At 33.6% G+C, this 19,848-nt stretch overlaps 1 protein-coding gene across 1 annotated transcript; it reads right to left on the bottom strand.

Moving 5' to 3' along the window:
* Positions 1-1,199: 1,199 nt before the first annotated feature.
* LOC149476170 (uncharacterized) lies at positions 1,200-16,228 on the bottom strand. The gene is made up of 13 exons (XM_089712247.1): positions 16,091-16,228; positions 15,260-15,365; positions 11,316-11,401; positions 10,281-10,429; positions 8,010-8,142; positions 6,670-6,796; positions 6,123-6,190; positions 5,482-5,608; positions 5,208-5,323; positions 3,833-4,036; positions 2,899-3,029; positions 1,900-2,029; positions 1,200-1,380 (listed from the first exon to the last, which is right to left on the bottom strand). The coding sequence occupies exons 1-13, from the start codon at positions 16,179-16,181 to the stop codon at positions 1,316-1,318; spliced, it is 1,533 nt and encodes a 510-aa protein (XP_089568373.1). The 5' UTR covers positions 16,182-16,228; the 3' UTR covers positions 1,200-1,315.
* Between the last annotated feature and the right edge of the window lie 3,620 nt (positions 16,229-19,848).

Below are 19,848 nucleotides of genomic sequence, written 5' to 3'. Positions count from 1 at the left end.
ACGGTTTTTCCACCAAGATACAGCCAGCTGACCTATATATTTATCCACGGTTACATATAAGCTATCATCAGGAAAATTTTTGTTTGAGAGGAAATCACGGAAAATAAATTTTTCTTTAAATTTAACTTTCATGTTCGAGACACCAGCTGACGTATAATACACCATGTTGTAACCAGCTGATTATTTTTTTTCGTTGAGGTATTGGGTTAGCTACAATTTGACAAATTTTTAGCTGAGAGGAAATGAATGAATGAATGTATTTTTTTTCCTACGTGCGTGGGAGGCTGCAACCGCTCACCCCCCCAACCGAGCGCCAGCTGACGTTCACGAGGCTTTATAATACTATAGTCTGAGGCGTCTGACGAATTATCTCTTGAGAGGAAATAATTAACCAAATTTGCACCTGGCTCCCGTACCATAAGCTAAATATTATCATATCATGTCTTGATTGAAGATGAAAATTTGAATCACGACGAAATATATAAATTCCAATAGATGGCGCTGTATTAAAAATGTGACATGACATAAGAGAACTTAATTTTCTTTGAACACGTCCGATGGAGGTTGGAACATCTAATTTTCACGTAACGTTTCCAAGCAGCAAGCAAAGCTAAAAAAGCATATTACCTAGCTGACTATGAGTATAAAGTTAGGTTTTTGTAATAGCAGTCACTAATTTTCGATGCAGGATAATTATTTATTGTACTTAAACTAAGTACTTAGTACATATTATTTGCATTTTTATTTGTAGTATGTTATTTGCATTTAGAGCTGTTATGAAATAAGCAAAGATCATAAAGAATCATCCAAATTCAAGGATGATTTATTGATATTATGTTTCTTACGTCGACAGTCGACACTAGACGTGCTGACATAAGTAGGTAATTTAAGAGACAGTAGCGAGCGATACCTAATTGAAAGTGTGGTGCATTGTGAAGATATATAATTTTTTATGAGATCTATTAATTATATTTTAGTAATCTGAAGCATTATAATACTTTAAGATTTCAAGAAATTTTGTGTTCAATCCCAATTTGATCTATGCATTATTCTAAAATGCTACCCTACCAACTACTGCAGTCTGCATGAATGTCTAATTTGCTGTATTTGCATCATACGAAAGTGACTCAGAGACATATTTAAATATACCTACTCTTATTTCATAGATACATTAATTAAGGGTAAAATAAAAAACAGTGTCATCAAATAAAATTTTAATAAAATAATTCAATAATAATTAATAAAAAATTGTGGTTCAAATTAAAATTAAATATACATTATATTAAAATTAAAATTATTGAATACATTAAATTATTTATAATTGTAGTGTCGCTTCTTCAGTCAAGGTAGGTTCTGTAGGTCCAGCCTTCACAGCTTTTTCTGAAAAAAAGAAAAATATTTAAATTAGATATCACAAAAAAAATTATTTTAGGTATTAGTCCTGAAAATCGATACAGCGTTTATTATACTAATTGTTATGATATTATTTATGCTTTTTCAAATTAAAATTATTATGGTGATTCAGCTTACTCGTGGATAATGTAGCTTTCGAATGGTGAAAGAATTTTTAAAATCGGTCCAGTAGTTTATGAGCCTGCTAGCTTACCGCCCGCGGCTTCGCCCGCTTTGTTTAAAACCTAATAAATTATGTACTAAAACCTTCCTCTTGAATCACTCTATCTATTAAAAAAAAAACCGCATCAAAATCCGTTGCGTAGTTTTAAAGATTTAAGCATACAAAGGGACATAGGGACAGAGAAAGCGACTTTGTTTTATACTATGTAGTGATATTACTGAATGTTATTAGTGAAAGAATTTTTAAAATCGGTCCAGTAGTTTATGAGCCTATTCATTACAAACAAACAAAGTTTTCTTTATAATATTAGTGTAAACCCTTACCGATAGCACAAACAGAGTACTGCGGGGTATCACAACGCATTCCGTACACGAGACCAGAGAGATGTGCTTCTCGGTCGAGATTGAGGCAGGCGCTGGATGCTGACCATTCCTCACTTAGCCATGGAGGTATCTAAATATGGTGATTTATTTATAGAAAGAAACATTAATATGGTTGAATTGTTGAAATAATTATAATTTGACAAAAATTTAAAACAATGGATCGTACTAGTATATATTACTAGGTTTTCGCCCGCGGCTTCGTCCGCACAGTCAAAGAAAAACCCGCATAGTCCCCGTTCCGATTTGGATTTCCGGGATTGCGTCATTTTCCCGGGATAAAAAGTAGCCTATGTCCTTCCTCGGGTATCAAAATATCTCCATACCAAATTTCATGCAAATTGGTTCAGTAGTTTAGGCATGATTGAGTAACAGACTGACAGAGTTACTTTCGCATTTATAATATTAGTATGGATAATATGGATTATAAATAATAAAACAATGATAATTCGACACAAAGAAAATCTTAATACCACGGAAGATGCGTACCTAAATGCGAGAAACATTTTATATTATTTTTATTATTTGCTTTGTGTTAATTTTTTTCCCCAAATAGTGTTTTAACATATTTTATTAATTTTTTGCATTTTTTATTAATTTTTTGCATTTTTTCCCACATTTTTACTATTTATAGAAGTTTTACTTATTCATTATATAAAAAAAAGCCGGGTTGCACTGGGGGAGTGCCGGCAGAAGTGAAAACTTGATTATTAACGTTGAGCATGTTTGATATTTTGGAATGGTATCCGTCTTACGCTTTTTCGATCAGGTCACGTGTCCTGGCGCGAGTTTAAGATTTTATACCCATTACAGAAAAAGTGCTCAACGCCGCTAAAGAAGTTTTCACTTCAAAAATGGAACAATTTCCGAAAATATAGTTAAAACAAATTATTTTCTAAAATTTTTTGTCATTTTTTATCTTTACCCCATTCCCATACTCACATACAACGCATCTCCACTCTTGGGGCCGGGTATAATCTTGCCCGTACTGGGGTTGTACCACGTGTAAGTGAGTGAATCACTCGCGTCACGTGACACGTTCAAACGACCCGATACCCAGATGTGTTCTACCGCTGAAATTATTAATAAATAAATAAATATTTCAGGACAATTTTCACACACGGCACGATCTGATCCCATACTAAGCTTTCGCTTGTGTTATGGAAACCAGATGGCTGATAAATATACATATATAATTAACACCCAGACACAGAGCAAACATCTATGTTCCATCACACAAATATTTGCCCCGTGTGGGAATCGAACCCACGACTTCTGGCTTGAAAGGCAGGGCCTCTACCAACCAAGCCAACCGGTCAGTCAAATAAAAAATTATATATGAAAATATATTATACCTAGTTATTAATTATTACATTTTGATTGTGTGAGTGATTTGAACAAATCATAAAGTTCGATGTCAGTTTGTTGTCTACGATTTTTAAAGATCTTGTGTTAAGACTTTAAATTATGTAGTGGACAGATTATACGTGAGGTTTTAAAATTATATATTTTCGACATTGAGTTTGAATGAAGATCTTTTCAGCACAGTATAGTAACTAAATTAGCAGTGAAACCAAAATCTGAATGAGTGAACGAATGCCTATAAAAATTAAAAATGAATGTATAAACGAATGAACGCATAGGTACATTATATGCATAATGAATTTATAAATTAATAAAATTTATAAATGAGTGAATGAATGCATAAATGAATAAATTTATAAACAAATGAATGAACATATCAATGAAATAATTTATAAGCGAATGAATGTATTATTGAACGAACGTATAATTGAATGAATGCGGAAATAAATGAATGTACAAAATTAGTGAATTAAAAATACAAAGTATACATAAATTTAGTAAAAAAACTCACGTTCATCCTTATTCTCTCCCATAGCTAACAACAACTCAATCATAACTTCCTGACTGTCCAAGCCGGCCAACGTTCCGTTCATTGCCTTGCAGTTATCGAACGCGTGTTGCCATGTGAACATTTGGCGGACTAGTACGTAGTAGTAGTTATCGTCGCTGAGCGGGGGGATTGTTGTTCTGCGAGCTGGCAATACTGAGTGGAAGGCTGTAGAATGTTTTGAAATAAATTATATATTAGTAAAAAAGTTAAAGAAGGTACTTATAATTACTGGCTGAATACGACGAGAAATAAGAAAATATCTAATTATTAATAATTCTAATTCTAATACATACTCAAATCAATAGTGCCGTATGCAACATAGCATTTTAACAATTACTAGCTGTACTCCGCGGTTTTACCCGCGTGGCTCCACTCCTGTTGGTCTTAGCGTGATGATACATATAGTATAGATAGTACATATTATAAAGCTGAAGTGTTTGTTTGCTTGTTTGTTCGAACGCGCTAAACTCAGGAACTACTGGTCCGATTTGAAAAATTATTTCGGTGTTAGGTAGCCCATTTATCGAGGAAGGCTATAGGCTATATCACAGTATTACCATCCTACAGTATGGCGACGAATGTACTTGTGCAGAGAAACGGAGGGGAACTGGCGGGGGGTCGGGCGACGCGGGCCGCTTAATGCAATCACGCTGAGTTTGCATTAACTATCGCGAAAGGATGACACAGTCGTATTTTTTGTGTAATAATAATATAATAAATAAATAATAGGTACTTACATATTCTATTATGACGCGCAAAAACTGTTCCGTTTACGGATGTAAATCTACATTGAAATCCCAGAAGGAAACAATATTTCAGAAAGATTGTATTAATTGTATCTGTTGAATTAAAATCAAAGCTATGTATATGTTGTCCTCATTATTTTCTAATCAGATTGTACATCTCAATGCGAATGCATTACTTAGTTAAATGGTAGATATAATACATATACAATTAAGAACATCCAAAAATAAAGTGTCCACGTAAATAATATTTAGCAGTGCAATATCTGTAATTATATAATTTATGAACAAATAATTACATCAGATTTAATAATCGCAATTATTTTGAATGTACATATGATTAAATGATTTCATCATAATATTAATAATCAAAATTGTTTTATTTCCCATTTGTTGCAACCCTAGCGTATTTTCGTGTGGCAGCGTAAGTACCTACGCTGGCGGCGGCATCGCACGACATCAAAGGCGATTCCTTACTGTAGGAAATAATATTGTAATACTGTGGCTATATATCATCACGCTAAGACCAATAGGAGCGGACCCACGCGGGTGAAACCGCGAAGCACAGCTAGTTACAAATAAATGACACTAACCTTTGTAGCAGATAAATTGCATTCTCCGTTCGCATCTTGCTTCCATGAAAATGGGGGATTTTGTTTCGTGTCTGTCGATTTGCAGACAACCACTTTGCTTTACATTGGACGCGTCTCTGTTGAATTTATCAAGAAAATCAAATAAATACTGATTATTTTCTATACAAACCTTTTTCTTCAGATGTTTACAAATATTGCAAATCATAACTGCTTAGTAAAATGTATGAACATAAAGCTACTTAAATTCTAAATTAATATTAATTAATCCCCTCACCTCATGGGCGGCCACACACCATAGTCCCCTTGAGTGAGGTCACTCGACTCAAAGATACTCCTCGCTGTATCGAGCCACTCCCAGCGCCCGTCACTACCGCGGGCCCCGACCCATGCGCCCTCTATACCTAAGTAAGTAAGTATACTTAGACTTAGGTTTTAACTCAAGTAATTACTCAAAAATTAAATCTAATGCTAAATCTGCTTTAAAAAAGAGCCAGAAGTGAAACTTCTTAGGAAAGATTCAAAGATACCAAAATCGTCGCCTTACTCCATAACGTGACGGTATTGCCATGAAGAGACCTTGAAATTTTACCCTCAACGCCTAAAGAAGTTTCACTTCAAAAGCTTTTCAAATGCCAACTCAAATGTTTATTCAAAAATCATGTCAATGGCTCATTCAAATACTGAGACAAATGCTAATTCAAACGCTGAGACAAATGTTGAGACAAATGCTAATTCAAATGCGGAGACAAATGCTTACTCAAACTTGTCAGCATTTGAATTAGTTTTGAGTTAGAGGGAGGCAAAATGTTAATTTAAGTCATTATAAAAAATGATTATTCATAATCTTACCGACAATAATTAATGTAGTATGAAAATAAGTTTGTGAGTTAGTAGTATGTAAGTTATAATACGTACTTGGTCGTGCTTTTAACATAGTCAGTCCCAATTTTTTCAAACACTTCATAGATCCAATATTTGCTAATCTGTAAATAAAAAAGAAGTATTATAAAAAGTCCAATAAGTATTTATTATACAAAATTATATAAGATCTTAGTCATAAGTTACTTTCAGTCAAACATCAAACTCGAAGTAGTCGTGTTGAACACAACACAATCTGTATCTGAAGTATTCGTGTTGAATATAACACATTAAATTATCTGAATCTGCATTAGTCGTGTTGAATACACCACATTAAATTATCTGTATCTGAAGTATTCGTGTTGAATACAACACATTAAATTATCTGAATCTGCAGTAGTCGTGTTGAATACAACAACTATCTGAATCTGAAGTTATTGCTTTGAGAACAATACAATAAACTGAAATAGTTTCACCGAGTAATTTTAATCTGTTAGTAAATAAATAAGTCGAGCCTTAAAAAAATTGTTTGTTATTGCTATACCTACACCTAATTTTTGAATTATCGTTTATATTTTGTATTTTTATTTTATTTTATACTCACGTCATCCTATTCATAACGCAGAAAGCGGCCGCTTGATGCCAGTCGAGTCGTCCCCCAAACACGCGGTACGCACCGCCGCCGCACCGCACTGTGCCCGCTTCGATAACGCGCACTTGCGTTTGTGCGTCTGTCGTGAGAGATACATATATCGGTGTATATACTTGTGTAACAATGTAAGTCTGTTGTATATGTCGCAGGCAAATTGTATAATCTCGCAGTTTACAAACGCGCGGCATTTTGTAATATGTCGAGAATTCTTAATCAGAAATTTTTCGTTTGGATAAGGGGGTGGGTTAGGTTAGGTTAGTGTTTTTAAAAATAAACAGAAATAGGAGCCCTAAGAAGTGGGGCTCCGTCGGCTCGCAACCGTCTTTTTGTAGAATTTTGGAAAAATAAATCTCGGCATTTTACAAAATGCCGAGCATTTGTAAACGGCGAGATTATACAATTTGCCTGCGACATATATATTGTGTAGGTAAGATGAAGAATTCATGTTAGAAAGTGGCCGTTCTTCGATAACGCGCACTTACGTTTGTGCGTCTGCCGTGAAATACATATATCTGTGTATATACTTGTGTAACAATGTAAGCTATGGCCTGCTGTGTATATTGTGTAAGTAAGAGACTATTTATGTTAGAAAGCAGCCGCTTGATGCCAGTCGAGTCGTCCCCCGAACACGCGGTACGCACCGCCGCCGCACCGCACTGTGCCCGCTTCGATAGTGCGCACTTGCGTTTGTGCGTCTGCCGTGATCTCACAAAACGTGGGCAGGAAAGTAGCACTCAAATACATATTATATGTATCTACATATATCTGAGTACTAGCTTCCCGCCCACGTTTTCAAAGAAAAACCCACAAAGTTCCCGTTCCCGTGGGATTTACGAGATAAAACCTATCAAATGTGTTAATTTAACTTAACCTTTATATGTGTGCTAAATTTCATTATTAATCGGTTTTGTAGTATTTGCGTGAAAGAGTAACAAACATACATACATCCATCCTCAACTTTCGCATTTATAATATTAGTAGGATATACTTGTGTTACAATATAAAGCTCTGGTCTGTTGTGTATATTGTGTAGATAAGAGACTATTTATCTCAGAAAGTGCCCGCTTCGGGAACGCGCACTTGCGTTTGTGTGCACGCAAGTATAATAATTTGTATCATCCATGCAAAATGAAATGAATGCGAATGAAAGAAAAAACTTCGTCGTTTAAATCAAAATCAAGTAAAAAATGTAATTTGTGAGAGGATTTATAATTCATAATATACAATTATTTTACATAATATGAATATAAAATATATGTCTAAAATTGTTCAGGAAATCAAGAAGACCTTACCTTTTTCACACACAAAAGGCCTTTCCAGATTGCACGGCAAGTCCAAAAAGACAGGCTTGTCGTGGTTGACCCTTTCCAACGCGACGCAATCCGCGCCTCCCTCAGGGACGGGTATGCGTGTGCGGTTTAACCACTACGAAAATTAAAAAAAGAATCATATTTATTTCTTTCATTTACAGGTCTTTAGTTTAAATTGTGATAGCAAATAAAATGCTTGTGATACAAGAAAGATAATTTTCATTTTTCACCATCGGAAAATCACAAATTTTTAAAAATAATTATTATTTGAGTGTATATCAATCAATCAATCAATCAATCAATCAATCGATCGATAATCAATCAATCAATCGATCAATCAATCAATCAATCGATCGATAATCAATCAATCAATCGATCAATCAATCAATCGATCGATAATCAATCAATCAATCAATCAATCGATCGATAATCAATCAATCAATCAATCAATCAATCGATAATCAATCAATCGATCGATAATCAATCGATCGATCGATAATCAATCGATCGATAATCAATCAATCAATCGATCGATAATCAATCAATCGATCGATAATCAATCGATCGATAATCAATCAATCGATCGATAATCAATCGATCGATCGATAATCAATCGATCGATCGATAATCAATCGATCGATAATCAATCGATCGATCGATAATCAATCGATCGATCGATAATCAATCAATCAATCAATCAATCAATCAATCAATCAATCAATCAATCGATCGATAATCAATCAATCGATCGATAATCAATCAATCGATCGATAATCAATCAATCGATCGATCGAAATCAATCAATCAACGATCGATCGATCGATCAATCAATCAATCAATCGATCGATCGATAATCAATCAATCAATCAATCAATCAATCGATCGATCGATAATCAATCAATCAATCAATCAATCAATCAATCGATCGATAATCAATCAATCAATCAATCAATCAATCAATCGATCGATAATCAATCAATCGATCGATCGATAATCAATCAATCGATCGATAATCAATCAATCGATCGATAATCAATCGATCGATCGATAATCAATCGATCGATCGATAATCAATAAATCAATCGATCGATAATCAGTCAATCAATCGATCGATAATCAATCAATCGATCGATCGAAATCAATCGATCGATCGAAATCAATCGATCGATCGAAATCATCAATCAATCAATCAATGAATCAATCAATCAATCAATCAATCAATCAATCAATCAATCAATCAATCAATCAATAACACCGAACACCGAACACCTAACACCTAACACCGAACACAATTTAATAGTGATATAATAAAAATAAAATAAAAAAATATAAAACGAAACTGTAACGGGTGAACCGATTTAAACAAGTCGTGTAATGATGTTGATTTAAAAAGATCACGATGACTATATAAGTCAGTCAGTCAGTCACTACATATATATAAGTGAGTATAGAAGTGAGTGAGAGAGTTTATAAGCGAGTGAGTGAGTATATACGCGAGTGAGTGAGTATATACACGAGTGAGTGAGTATATAAGTGAGCGAGTATATAAGCGAGTGAGTAAGTTTATAAGCGAGTGAGTGAGTACATACGCGAGTGAGTGAGTTTATAAGCGAGTGAGTGAGTATATACGCGAGTGAGTGAGTTTATAAGCGAGTGAGTGAGTATATAAGTGAGTATATAAGCGAGCGAGTGAGTATATAAGTGAGTGAGTGAGTATATACGCGAGTGAGTGAGTATATACGCGAGTGAGTGAGTATATAAGCGAGTGAGTGAGTTTATAAGCGAGTGAGTGAATTCATAAGCGTGTGAGTGAATTTATAAGCGAGTGAGTGAATTTATAAGCGAGTGAGTGAGTTTATAGGCGAGTGAGTGAGTTTATAAGGCGAGTAAATTTATAATCGAGTGAGTGAGTATATACGCGATTGTGCGAGTATATAAGCGAGTGAGTGAGTGAGTATATGTACATGCGAGTGTTTGGGAATTGGGATAGTTCCGTGAATAAGTGAGCGAGTATATATGCGAGTGTGTGGGCCAGTTCCGTGAGTATATAAGCGAGTGAGTGAGTTTATAAGCGAGTGAGTTTATAACCGAGTGAGTTAATAAGCGAGTGAGTGAGTTTATAAGCGAGTGAGTGAGCTTTTAAGCGACTGAGTGATTATACACGTGAGTGAGTGATTATATGTGACTGAGTGAGTATATGTATAAGTGAGTGTGTGCGTGAGTGAGTGAGTGCGTCAGTCAGTCCCCACTTACCACAGGAAACCGTCCATCATCAGCGGCGTCCATCTCCGAGTGCAGCACGTCAGCGGCTGTGCGACGCAACTCCACGCCGTGTCCCCAGCGGTACCCCTCCGGGTCGTCTGCGGAGGCACGCCGGGCGCCCACCCATACGGATTCTATGGCTACAAATTACAATGTAACTTATTTTTTTTTTATGACACTTTATTGTATAAAACACATAAATAATTTAACATGGAGAACATGAATATTTTAAACTACAGTTAGAAAAAAAATAACTTAACTACTAACTAATAATGAATTTTATTTGATAGTTTTATTACGAAGTTTTGCGTAGTAAATACCTAGTTGTCAAAAAAATATATGCGACTTTTTTTTCAATATCTAAAAAAAAATAATTTATGGTATTAACTATACAGGGTGTCCCCCTATTGGTATACTAAGCGCGAAGGGACTTGTAGTTTTGCATACACTGATCACGTAAAAAATTCTTAAACAACAAAATTACGTCAAAATTTTTTTGCTAAATTTTTCCTGAAAATCCATGTTTTCTTCTCTAGCTTCGCGCAGCCGGCATATACCGCTTCTCTAATGTGAGCATTTTGTCTATGAAAACATAATCTTAAACGATATCTCACATGCGGGTGGCAAATTTGGGCGTGTTGCTTGTTAGGGGTGTACACATAGAGTTTTAAGAATTCATCTATCCGAAAAAAAAATGCGTCTGGAATTTTATAAGTATTTTTTACGTACTCAGCGTATGCAAAACTATAAACTCCTTTGAGCTTAGTATACCAAAAGTGGGACACCCTGTATATTGTGTAAATTGTTTATGAAATGTGAATGTAAAATAAATAAAGACGTGTGGCACTCGGGGACTGCCGCGGTAAAGCTATTGCATGCTATGCCTTCAAGCCACACCTCCGAGCCCGTCGGAGTGGGGAGCGTGAGGTTTTTTCGTTACGGAATTTCTCGATTCGGTCCCCGCGCTCAAGGCCCGCGATAGAAGCTATGCAATAGCCTAATAAAAAATATTAAAAAAAAACTTACGAAACTGCAACTCAGACAGGGCTTCAGCAAGGAATTCTGCCTTTTCCCTCGTGTCAATGATTGCGAGTGTCCCATTGTGATGGCCTCTGCGAATAAAAAAATATTTACACTTAATTTCTTAACTATACATGACTTTCACTGCATAATATCTACACTAATATTATAAATCAATATCTATATTAATCTATCTATACTAATATTATAAAGCTGAAGAGTTTGTTTGTTTCAAGTTTCAACGCGCTAATCTCAGTAAGACTGGTCGGATTTGAAAAATTCTTTCGGTTTTAAATAGCACATTTATTGAGGAAGGCTATATGCTATACATAATTAATATCATCACGCTAAGACTAACAGGAGCGGAGACACGCGGATGAAATTAATAAACATTTACAATCAAATAAATTAAAAAAATATATTTACTGAATTCTCATACTTCTACAGCTTCTACATTACTAGACAATAAAAATTATAATGACTTTCACTGCATATTATAAAGAAAATTCCTCTACCGCGACCGCGTCTGTTTATTCGCGATAAACCCAAAAATACTACACCGATTTTAATTTTGTTTTCACGAGTGGGTAGTGTACGTGTTTTTAGAGTTAACTTGTGAATCACAATTCATTGCAATTTAATACAAAAAATAGCTTCAAATAAAAATAGATTATACCTAAAAGTTAATTATATCTAGGTATGCTATCTTATAAAATTTATTTAAACACATTGTATGAAATCTTTCTATATAACTAGCTTTCCGCCCGCGGCTTCACTCGCTTTGTCTAAACTCTAAAACCTAATAAATTATATAGGAATATATCTTACTAAAACCTTCCTATTGAATCAACCGTATCAAAATCCATTGCGTAGTTTTAAATATTTAAGCATACATAGGGACGGAGGAAGAAAACTTTGTTTTATACTATACTAGCGGTCCGCTCCGGCTTCGCCCGTGGTACATGTTTACGTTTTCTCTACATAAGAACCATCCTCGTACTTCAAGGAATATAATAAAAAAAGAATTAACGAAATCGGTTCAGCCGTTCTCAAGTTATGCGCTTACCAACACATTTTGGGATTAATTTTTATAGTTTTTATATTATAGATAGTGATGATACTGGAAAAAATAGGTACCTATATGTACTTATAATATAAATATAGTTTATATTAACTATTAGCTACTGAATCGGCTGAACTATGTATACTATATCACACTATATGCAGTTTTCCGCCCAGAAAAGCAAATAAATTTCATATTTAAAACTATACACGATGAAATTATGCAATTTATCACATTATGAACCTCTACCAAGCTCTACAATTGTAATTAATTGAGCTAAAAAAATAAAACTGACACTAATCAAAAGTGGAAATATAAAGAAGTACAGGTAAATTAGCTTGGAGAAATTTTTGCGTTTGTAGTAGTGTATGGTCAGCAAATAAAATAAAACAACATTTTATTTTTAGTTTTTATTTTATATATATATAAGGGATTTTAAATTAAACTATATGTGTTTCTCCTCTGAAAAAGATGAGACTTTATTTTAATATTTGCACATTTAACATACGTATAACTTTTACATTAACTAGACCGGGAGATATTGACACAAAATTTCGAGTCATTTGTAACAGGATGGCGGTTCTACAGGGGTCTTAGTACGCAATGACAAAAAGAAAAACGATGGTGTGAACGCTGGTACCGGCGGCTTAGTCACGTAGGCGTTAGTCGAACTCGTCGGAAAAATAGCGAAGTCAAACAATTTGTAACACAAAAATTTTAGAATTTACCGATAGCCCATAAAAAAGAAGTAGGCGGTAGTGTCATGCCATACTTTTCCGGTGTGACTTACAGCCCGCCATACCGACGCGAATGTGTTGATTTAAAAAAAAACAATTCAACCATTTGTACCAGGCTAACTTTTGCACAGGTAACCATCGTCGTGCAGCCATTTACGAAAATCGCCATGCCATACTTTTCGGACGATTCCAAATGGTCGCCATACCGCCGAAAATCTGCAAATTTTTTTTTTCGCCGAACCATTTGTACCACCCTAAATTTTTTTTTCAACAACTCCTGAATGATTATAAATAGAAGTGTGATAATGCCATACCTGTGGGAGGTGGCGAATGTGTATAAGATTTTTTTTTATTGTAAGATTTTATTCGTATTTTGAACGATTAGTAACAGTATGGCACTAATTTTTCCTGTAAGTTTGAGGTTCAACGAATATAAATACAAAATTTCAAAGATCTAGGTGGTGGAAATCTTCACTTATATAAATTAATACTAAATTAATTTTTTAAGTATGGCAGCACTTTTTCCCCCTACTAGAAGTATGGTAAATATAATAATGGTCACATTTTATCAAATACTCTCCAAAAATCCAAATGCAATACTGGTACAAAAAGTTTGGCGAAAAAAAAAATTTTTGCAGATTTTCGGCGGTATGGCGACCATTTGGAATCGTCCGAAAAGTATGGCATGGCGATTTTCGTAAATAGCTGCACGACGATGGTTACCTGTGCAAAAGTTAGCCTGGTACAAATGGTTGAATTGTTTTTTTTTAATCAACACATTCGCGTCGGTATGGCGGGCTGTAAGTCACACCGGAAAAGTATGGCATGACACTACCGCCTACTTCTTTTTTATGGGCTATCGGTAAATTCTAAAATTTTTGTGTTACAAATCGTTTGACTTTCGCTATTTTTCCGACGAGTTCGACTAACGCCTACGCGACTAAGCCGCCGGTACCAGTGTTCACACCATCGTTTTGCACGCCTCATAAGCGAAGCGTTGAGGTGGGTACTACTGTCACTTCGCGCAAAACATCTGATTTTTCAAACTTAAAATGTCTTTATGTATCATACATTGCACTTGTAAGATAATACATACACACACATATTAAGAAAAAACACTATTTTTAACATTCATGATATTTTTGATGTCATTTTTGTTATTTAAACTAGTTAAAAAACAGTTTAAAAAAGTTCTGTCTTGGACGTCCGTGTGTCTGTATGTGCGGAGGATTTTCTTGTTAACACGATAGCGACCGAAATACTTTACTAATCGAGTCTTTTTTTTTCTCTTACGCTTGAGTATGCTCAGGAATAGAACCCTTTTATTTTTCAGGGTCTGATTCGATGTGGTTTAATTGTTATTAAATAAACAAAAATAATAATTAATAAATAATTATTAAAAAAAAATTATGAGGCGTGCACTTTTGGATTTTCCAAACTATTTCTTTTTGTCATTGCGTACTAAGACCCCTGTAGAACCGCCATCCTGTTACAAATGACTCGAAATTTTGTGTCAATATCTCCCGGTCTATACGTAATAATTATAATTTTTGAATGAAATGTGTGCTTTATGTTCACGGTACCAAACGACTGCACGTGGCACCTGCGGACAGCGTAAACTGGTTTATTCTGGTTTTGTGCGTGTTTCCACTTTCCACTATCAAGTGACGATTTATTTATTTGTTTTGTTTCGTAATTATTATGGTCAAATATTAATTATGAAACAAATTATTATGGACACGATATTTTATTGTTTCACGGTAGTCGCCTTGTCGTTTGCTCAAGGACGTGAAATTGAATGATATATTTTTTTTTATAAAGTCAAAACCATTTTCTTTCAAATAAAAACTTGTTTTTATTGAAAACAAAAGTGTTGCTAGGAATAAGTATAAAATTAAATAGTAATGTTAGGATATCGAAACATTTTTGTATAGGCCAGAAGTCAGAACGATATAGTGGAAACGCGCTCTAAGATCTGAGTAATATACACACCACTACATATGCAAAAATTTCTCCAAGCTAATTTACCTGTATGTATATCAAATAGCTGGTGAGAAATAATTAATGAAATTTTACAAAAATTTTAAACTTTAATAAAAATATACCTACACGTAGGTACTTACCTATTAGAATAAAAAAAAAACACTCACCGGCACAAAATATTAGCATTCTCCCATACAACTGGCAGATTTTGTACAATATATTCTCTACCATCAAATATATAACTTTCCCACCGATCCGAAACCGCGTATGGAACTGAAAAAACATAATCAATTTGTAAAACAAGATGGCGGCTGGCGGCATTCTATCGTGAAAAAAAAAGCCATGCGCTCGTTTTTTTTTTTTTTATTAATGGACGCAGACTTATTTGTTTTAATAGAATATTTATAAACTGCATCAAATGCAATTTATTAATAAAAAATCTATACATAATTCCCCTGTGTCTAAATTAAAACAAAAAAAACATTAAATTTTATATTGACCGTTAAATAATTTTGATATGTATTAAAATTTGAATACCTTTGGGTTTCTAAATACTGAAATAATGTTAGATAAAATATGTAGATAAGTACTTAGTATCTTTGACACGTGGCACATACCTAACTACCACGTACTTTCTTTGATTTTAACTGAAAATTCTAGCCTCTTCCCCCTATTTTAATTAAATTAATTCATAGTAGGTATCATACATTCGATAAATCAATATATTTATCGAATGTAACTACCAGAATAAGTAAATTTTCAAAATGGTATGTTTCAAATTAAATAATTAATATCGGTATAAATATACAATTATAACAAATAGTCACGCATATTATTGATACAATACAAAAAGCTATTGATTCTAAACTCGTTATTTTGCCAACGTGGTTAACGGCACGTGGTCGAGACGAAATCATTATTTAAAATTTAAAATTATTACAATTTATATTATAATACAGTTATTATAATAATTATTAATATTAAATTAATAAAAATACCTCTGTATTGTTCATTGTAACTGGCCAGGCAGGAGACAAAAAGAATAAACGACGTCAGCACTTTTAAAAAATATGATTTGGCGGGAAACATCTTGACTCGAGCAGCGCGAACGGTAAAATGAAGTTGTTAATTGGAATAAAATGAATGTCCGTTTTTTCAATGCATGACAAATGTTTTTGATATACCCACGATTATTTAAATAACATTTCTAGCCCTATGGCTATTGTTTTTTGTTTTGAAATAGGGAGATGATTAATTTAAATACGCATAGATGTATTTTTAGAATTCCTCTGTTTATCATACAAACGTGAGTTTTATATTTTAATTTTTAATAAAAATTTTATTCTTAATTCTGCAACTTTTTTTTATCTGTGATAGATAAAAAAAATACTGCTCTTCTTGTGTAAAAAAATTGGCGCGACATAAAACTAAAAGTATTAAGAAAAATTAACTGTATTTTTGAAAGGTTATGTGTAAATAGAAAGTAAATAATGTTTCTAAATCATCAATTTTTATTATTTATCTAATAATGTTCTATGAAATATGAATAATGGACGGAACAATACAACAATGTGACAAGTGGTGTGCAAACGAAAGTATGTAAGTTAATTTATTATGTATAATTATCAATCAATACATATAATAAAATTCTAGAAACATGATGTCTGTACAATGAAAATATGTAAAAAAAAATTAGCAGGGGTTATTACTAAATCGATCCCAAACCCAAAACTGTCGTTAAAATTTTTTTTGTCTGTTTGTCTGTTTGTCCGTTTGTCCGTTTGTCTGTTTGTCTGTATGTTTGAACACGCTAATCTCAGAAACGGCTTATCCGATTTAAATGCTGTTTTCACTAATATATTGTGGTAATCTTCATTTAACATTTAGTGTTTATTTCATGTCAATCGGTTTATAAATAAAAAAGTTATGACCATTTAAGTATTCACGGAGAACATTTGCTAAGGCATTCTATGGTACACTATTATACAGTGTACGATAAAACGTAAGTTATCTGTTATATGCTACAGTTATTTCTATAAAATGTCCAGGTGATCATATCGAAAGTCCCCATGGGTGGGGTGGGGGTGGGGGGGTAAGCTGAGGTAGTAGGGGGGAGGGGTCAAATTAAATTATGCTTATTTTTAGGTAAATTTTATACATAAAATGTCCTTTAAATTATGTCGTATTACATATATTTTTAAGCCCCGACGCAAAAAGATGAGTGATAAGTGTTTGACCGCTATGTGTGTACATCTGTTTGTTCCACCGTAGCTCGCTAACAGGTAATCCGAATTAGATGCGGTTTTTTGTTAGGCAGCATATTTTCCGACGCTGGTTCTTAGATAAAGTGTATCAAAATCGGTTCATCCATAAATCGGTTCATCCATGTATTTGATATAGGTATAAAAGCGGTAATAAAAAAATGAATTTGTCAATTATACTCAAGTGACATATGAAATGAAAGGGCATGACGTGTAAAGTTTAATTAGACGTATTGAATCAAAATCCATTTACTATACCTATATAAATAAAAGGGGGATAATAGACAAAAGGGGGGAATGAAAAAACGAATGTTGTCAAATATACCTAAGAGACATAATTATCAAATGAAAGTGCATAACGGGTGAAGTACAGTTAGTTATACGTATTTTTATCCAATTCGGTTTATCCATTTGTTAGACTACAGAGGTAAAAGTGGAAATAATCGTATGTGGTCAAATAATATACTCAAGCGGCATATCAAAATATGAAAGGGCAACGTGTGAATTACAATTAGTTAGTAATGTTTTATAGAAATCGGTTCATCCGTTTATTACATATAGGGCACTTTAGGGTAGGACTGTTGATAAAATATCTATATATCGAAATATCGATATTTTTTACTAATATTTTTTGGACGATATATCGATAGTTCGGTATTGAAATATCGATATCGATGGTCGATATTTTTTTTAATAATTTTTTTCCGTAATTATTTAATCTAAAAAATAATCGTAAACTTAATGTTAGCAGTCGCTAGACAATTTTTTATCATCTGAACGAGTTGCTTCTTCAATCAATCTTTCAGTGCCTAACAATCTTAGTAGCCAAACAGCTGAACATATTTAAAATAGGGATGTAACGATACATGATTTTGCCGATACGATACCGATACCGATATTTGTAGTAATGTATCGGCGATACCGATACCGATACCGATATCGATGGCTTGGTAGAAAAATAAATAGTGAATTATGCATAAAAAGTTACCAACATTTAACAGAGACTCAACTGTTAATTGTATTCTTTTAAATAAAAATGCCAAATCAAAAAACAACAAAACCATTTATTTTAGTATTATTATTTTGCAAAGTCAGTTAAACTTTAAGTAATTCACATACAATCAGTACCTAATAAAAGTTTACTATTGGTAGTTTTTTCAGAAAAAAAGTGCGCACGCGCGGGCGGCCTCCCGCATCGCATTGAGCGCGGTTTTTTGAATTGTTTGATATCGGTATCGGTTGTTTCATTATCGGCGATACCGATATATCGGCTTGCCGATTATATCGGCCGATATATCGGTATCGGTATCGGTATCGTTACATCCCTAATTTAAAACAAAGAGTATGTTTAAAACTCTTACAGAAAAATATAGGTATTGGTATACATAATTGTCTTATTTAAATTTAAAAAGTAATTACCAAGAACCTACTACTTATGTACATTCATAATTTAATTTGTTTAATAAATCTACTAGACTATAAATTGTGTAATCATTTTTGAGCTGACTTACGATTTTTTTAAATAAAGCCGATATATCGAAATATCGATATTTTTTTCGATATATCGAACTCCGATACTGATATATTTGAAAATATCGATACATCGAAAATCCGATATTTTAAAAAATATCAACAGTCCTACTTTAGGGGTGACAGTTGTTGGATAAATAAACCAAATGGAGCATCAAACGACAGGATATGACGTGTACATATAGATACAATTAGATATGGTTTACATCAAAATCGGTTCTGCCATTTACTAGGGGTGGAAAGGGAAGTCTGTGAAAGAAGAGGGGACATGGGAGCGAGAGGATAGCCACACCCTGGAAATTTTGAACTCTACTCATAGCCACATAGGCCTGGCCATTGGCAATTTTTTTTCCTAAATATACCTTCTTCCTACTTCTTTTGCCACTGTGGTCCATTGCAATTTGTGCACGGTTACGGCCCAACTTAAAAGATTTCAAGGAGCAAAAAGCTTATAGATATCAATATGATGTAGGAATGTAATATGGAGGTAGAATTGATAGCTCGGTCTCGCTCACTTGAAAATATTACATGAAAATAAGAAAATTAAATTATAAAAGAAAATTTAATAAATAAAACCCAACGCAATGAAGAAAAAATTTTAGGCATAAATAATTTTACAAACTTTCCGACGATCTTTAAAATTAAGTACATAAAAGTATATAAAAGAAAAAATATGATATAATAATATGTATTATGATAATGATGGCATGGCAGCCCCGACGACTTTGTTTTTTATTTTTATAAATATTTAAAACCAGCTTTTCGCCTGCGGCCGTTTCCGGGATAAAACCTAGCCTATTTTGCTCAGTGAAGATGCAGCTTTCTGATGGTGAAAGAATTTTTGAAATCGTTCCAGTAGTTTATGCGTGAAAACCATACATACATACATAATTACAAACATTTCCTCTTTATAATATCAGAAGTATAGATGGTATTTATTTTTATAGATCGTCGGGAAGTTTGTG

The sequence above is a fragment of the Colias philodice genome, chromosome 28 (assembly GCF_061535455.1).
Source record: "Colias philodice isolate Cphi_HAF_F1 chromosome 28, ilColPhil1 Martin Lab GWU primary, whole genome shotgun sequence".
Classification (NCBI taxonomy): Eukaryota; Metazoa; Arthropoda; class Insecta; order Lepidoptera; family Pieridae; genus Colias; species Colias philodice.
Note: the sequence above shows the minus strand (reverse complement) of the source record. Positions and strands in the feature narration are given on the sequence as shown.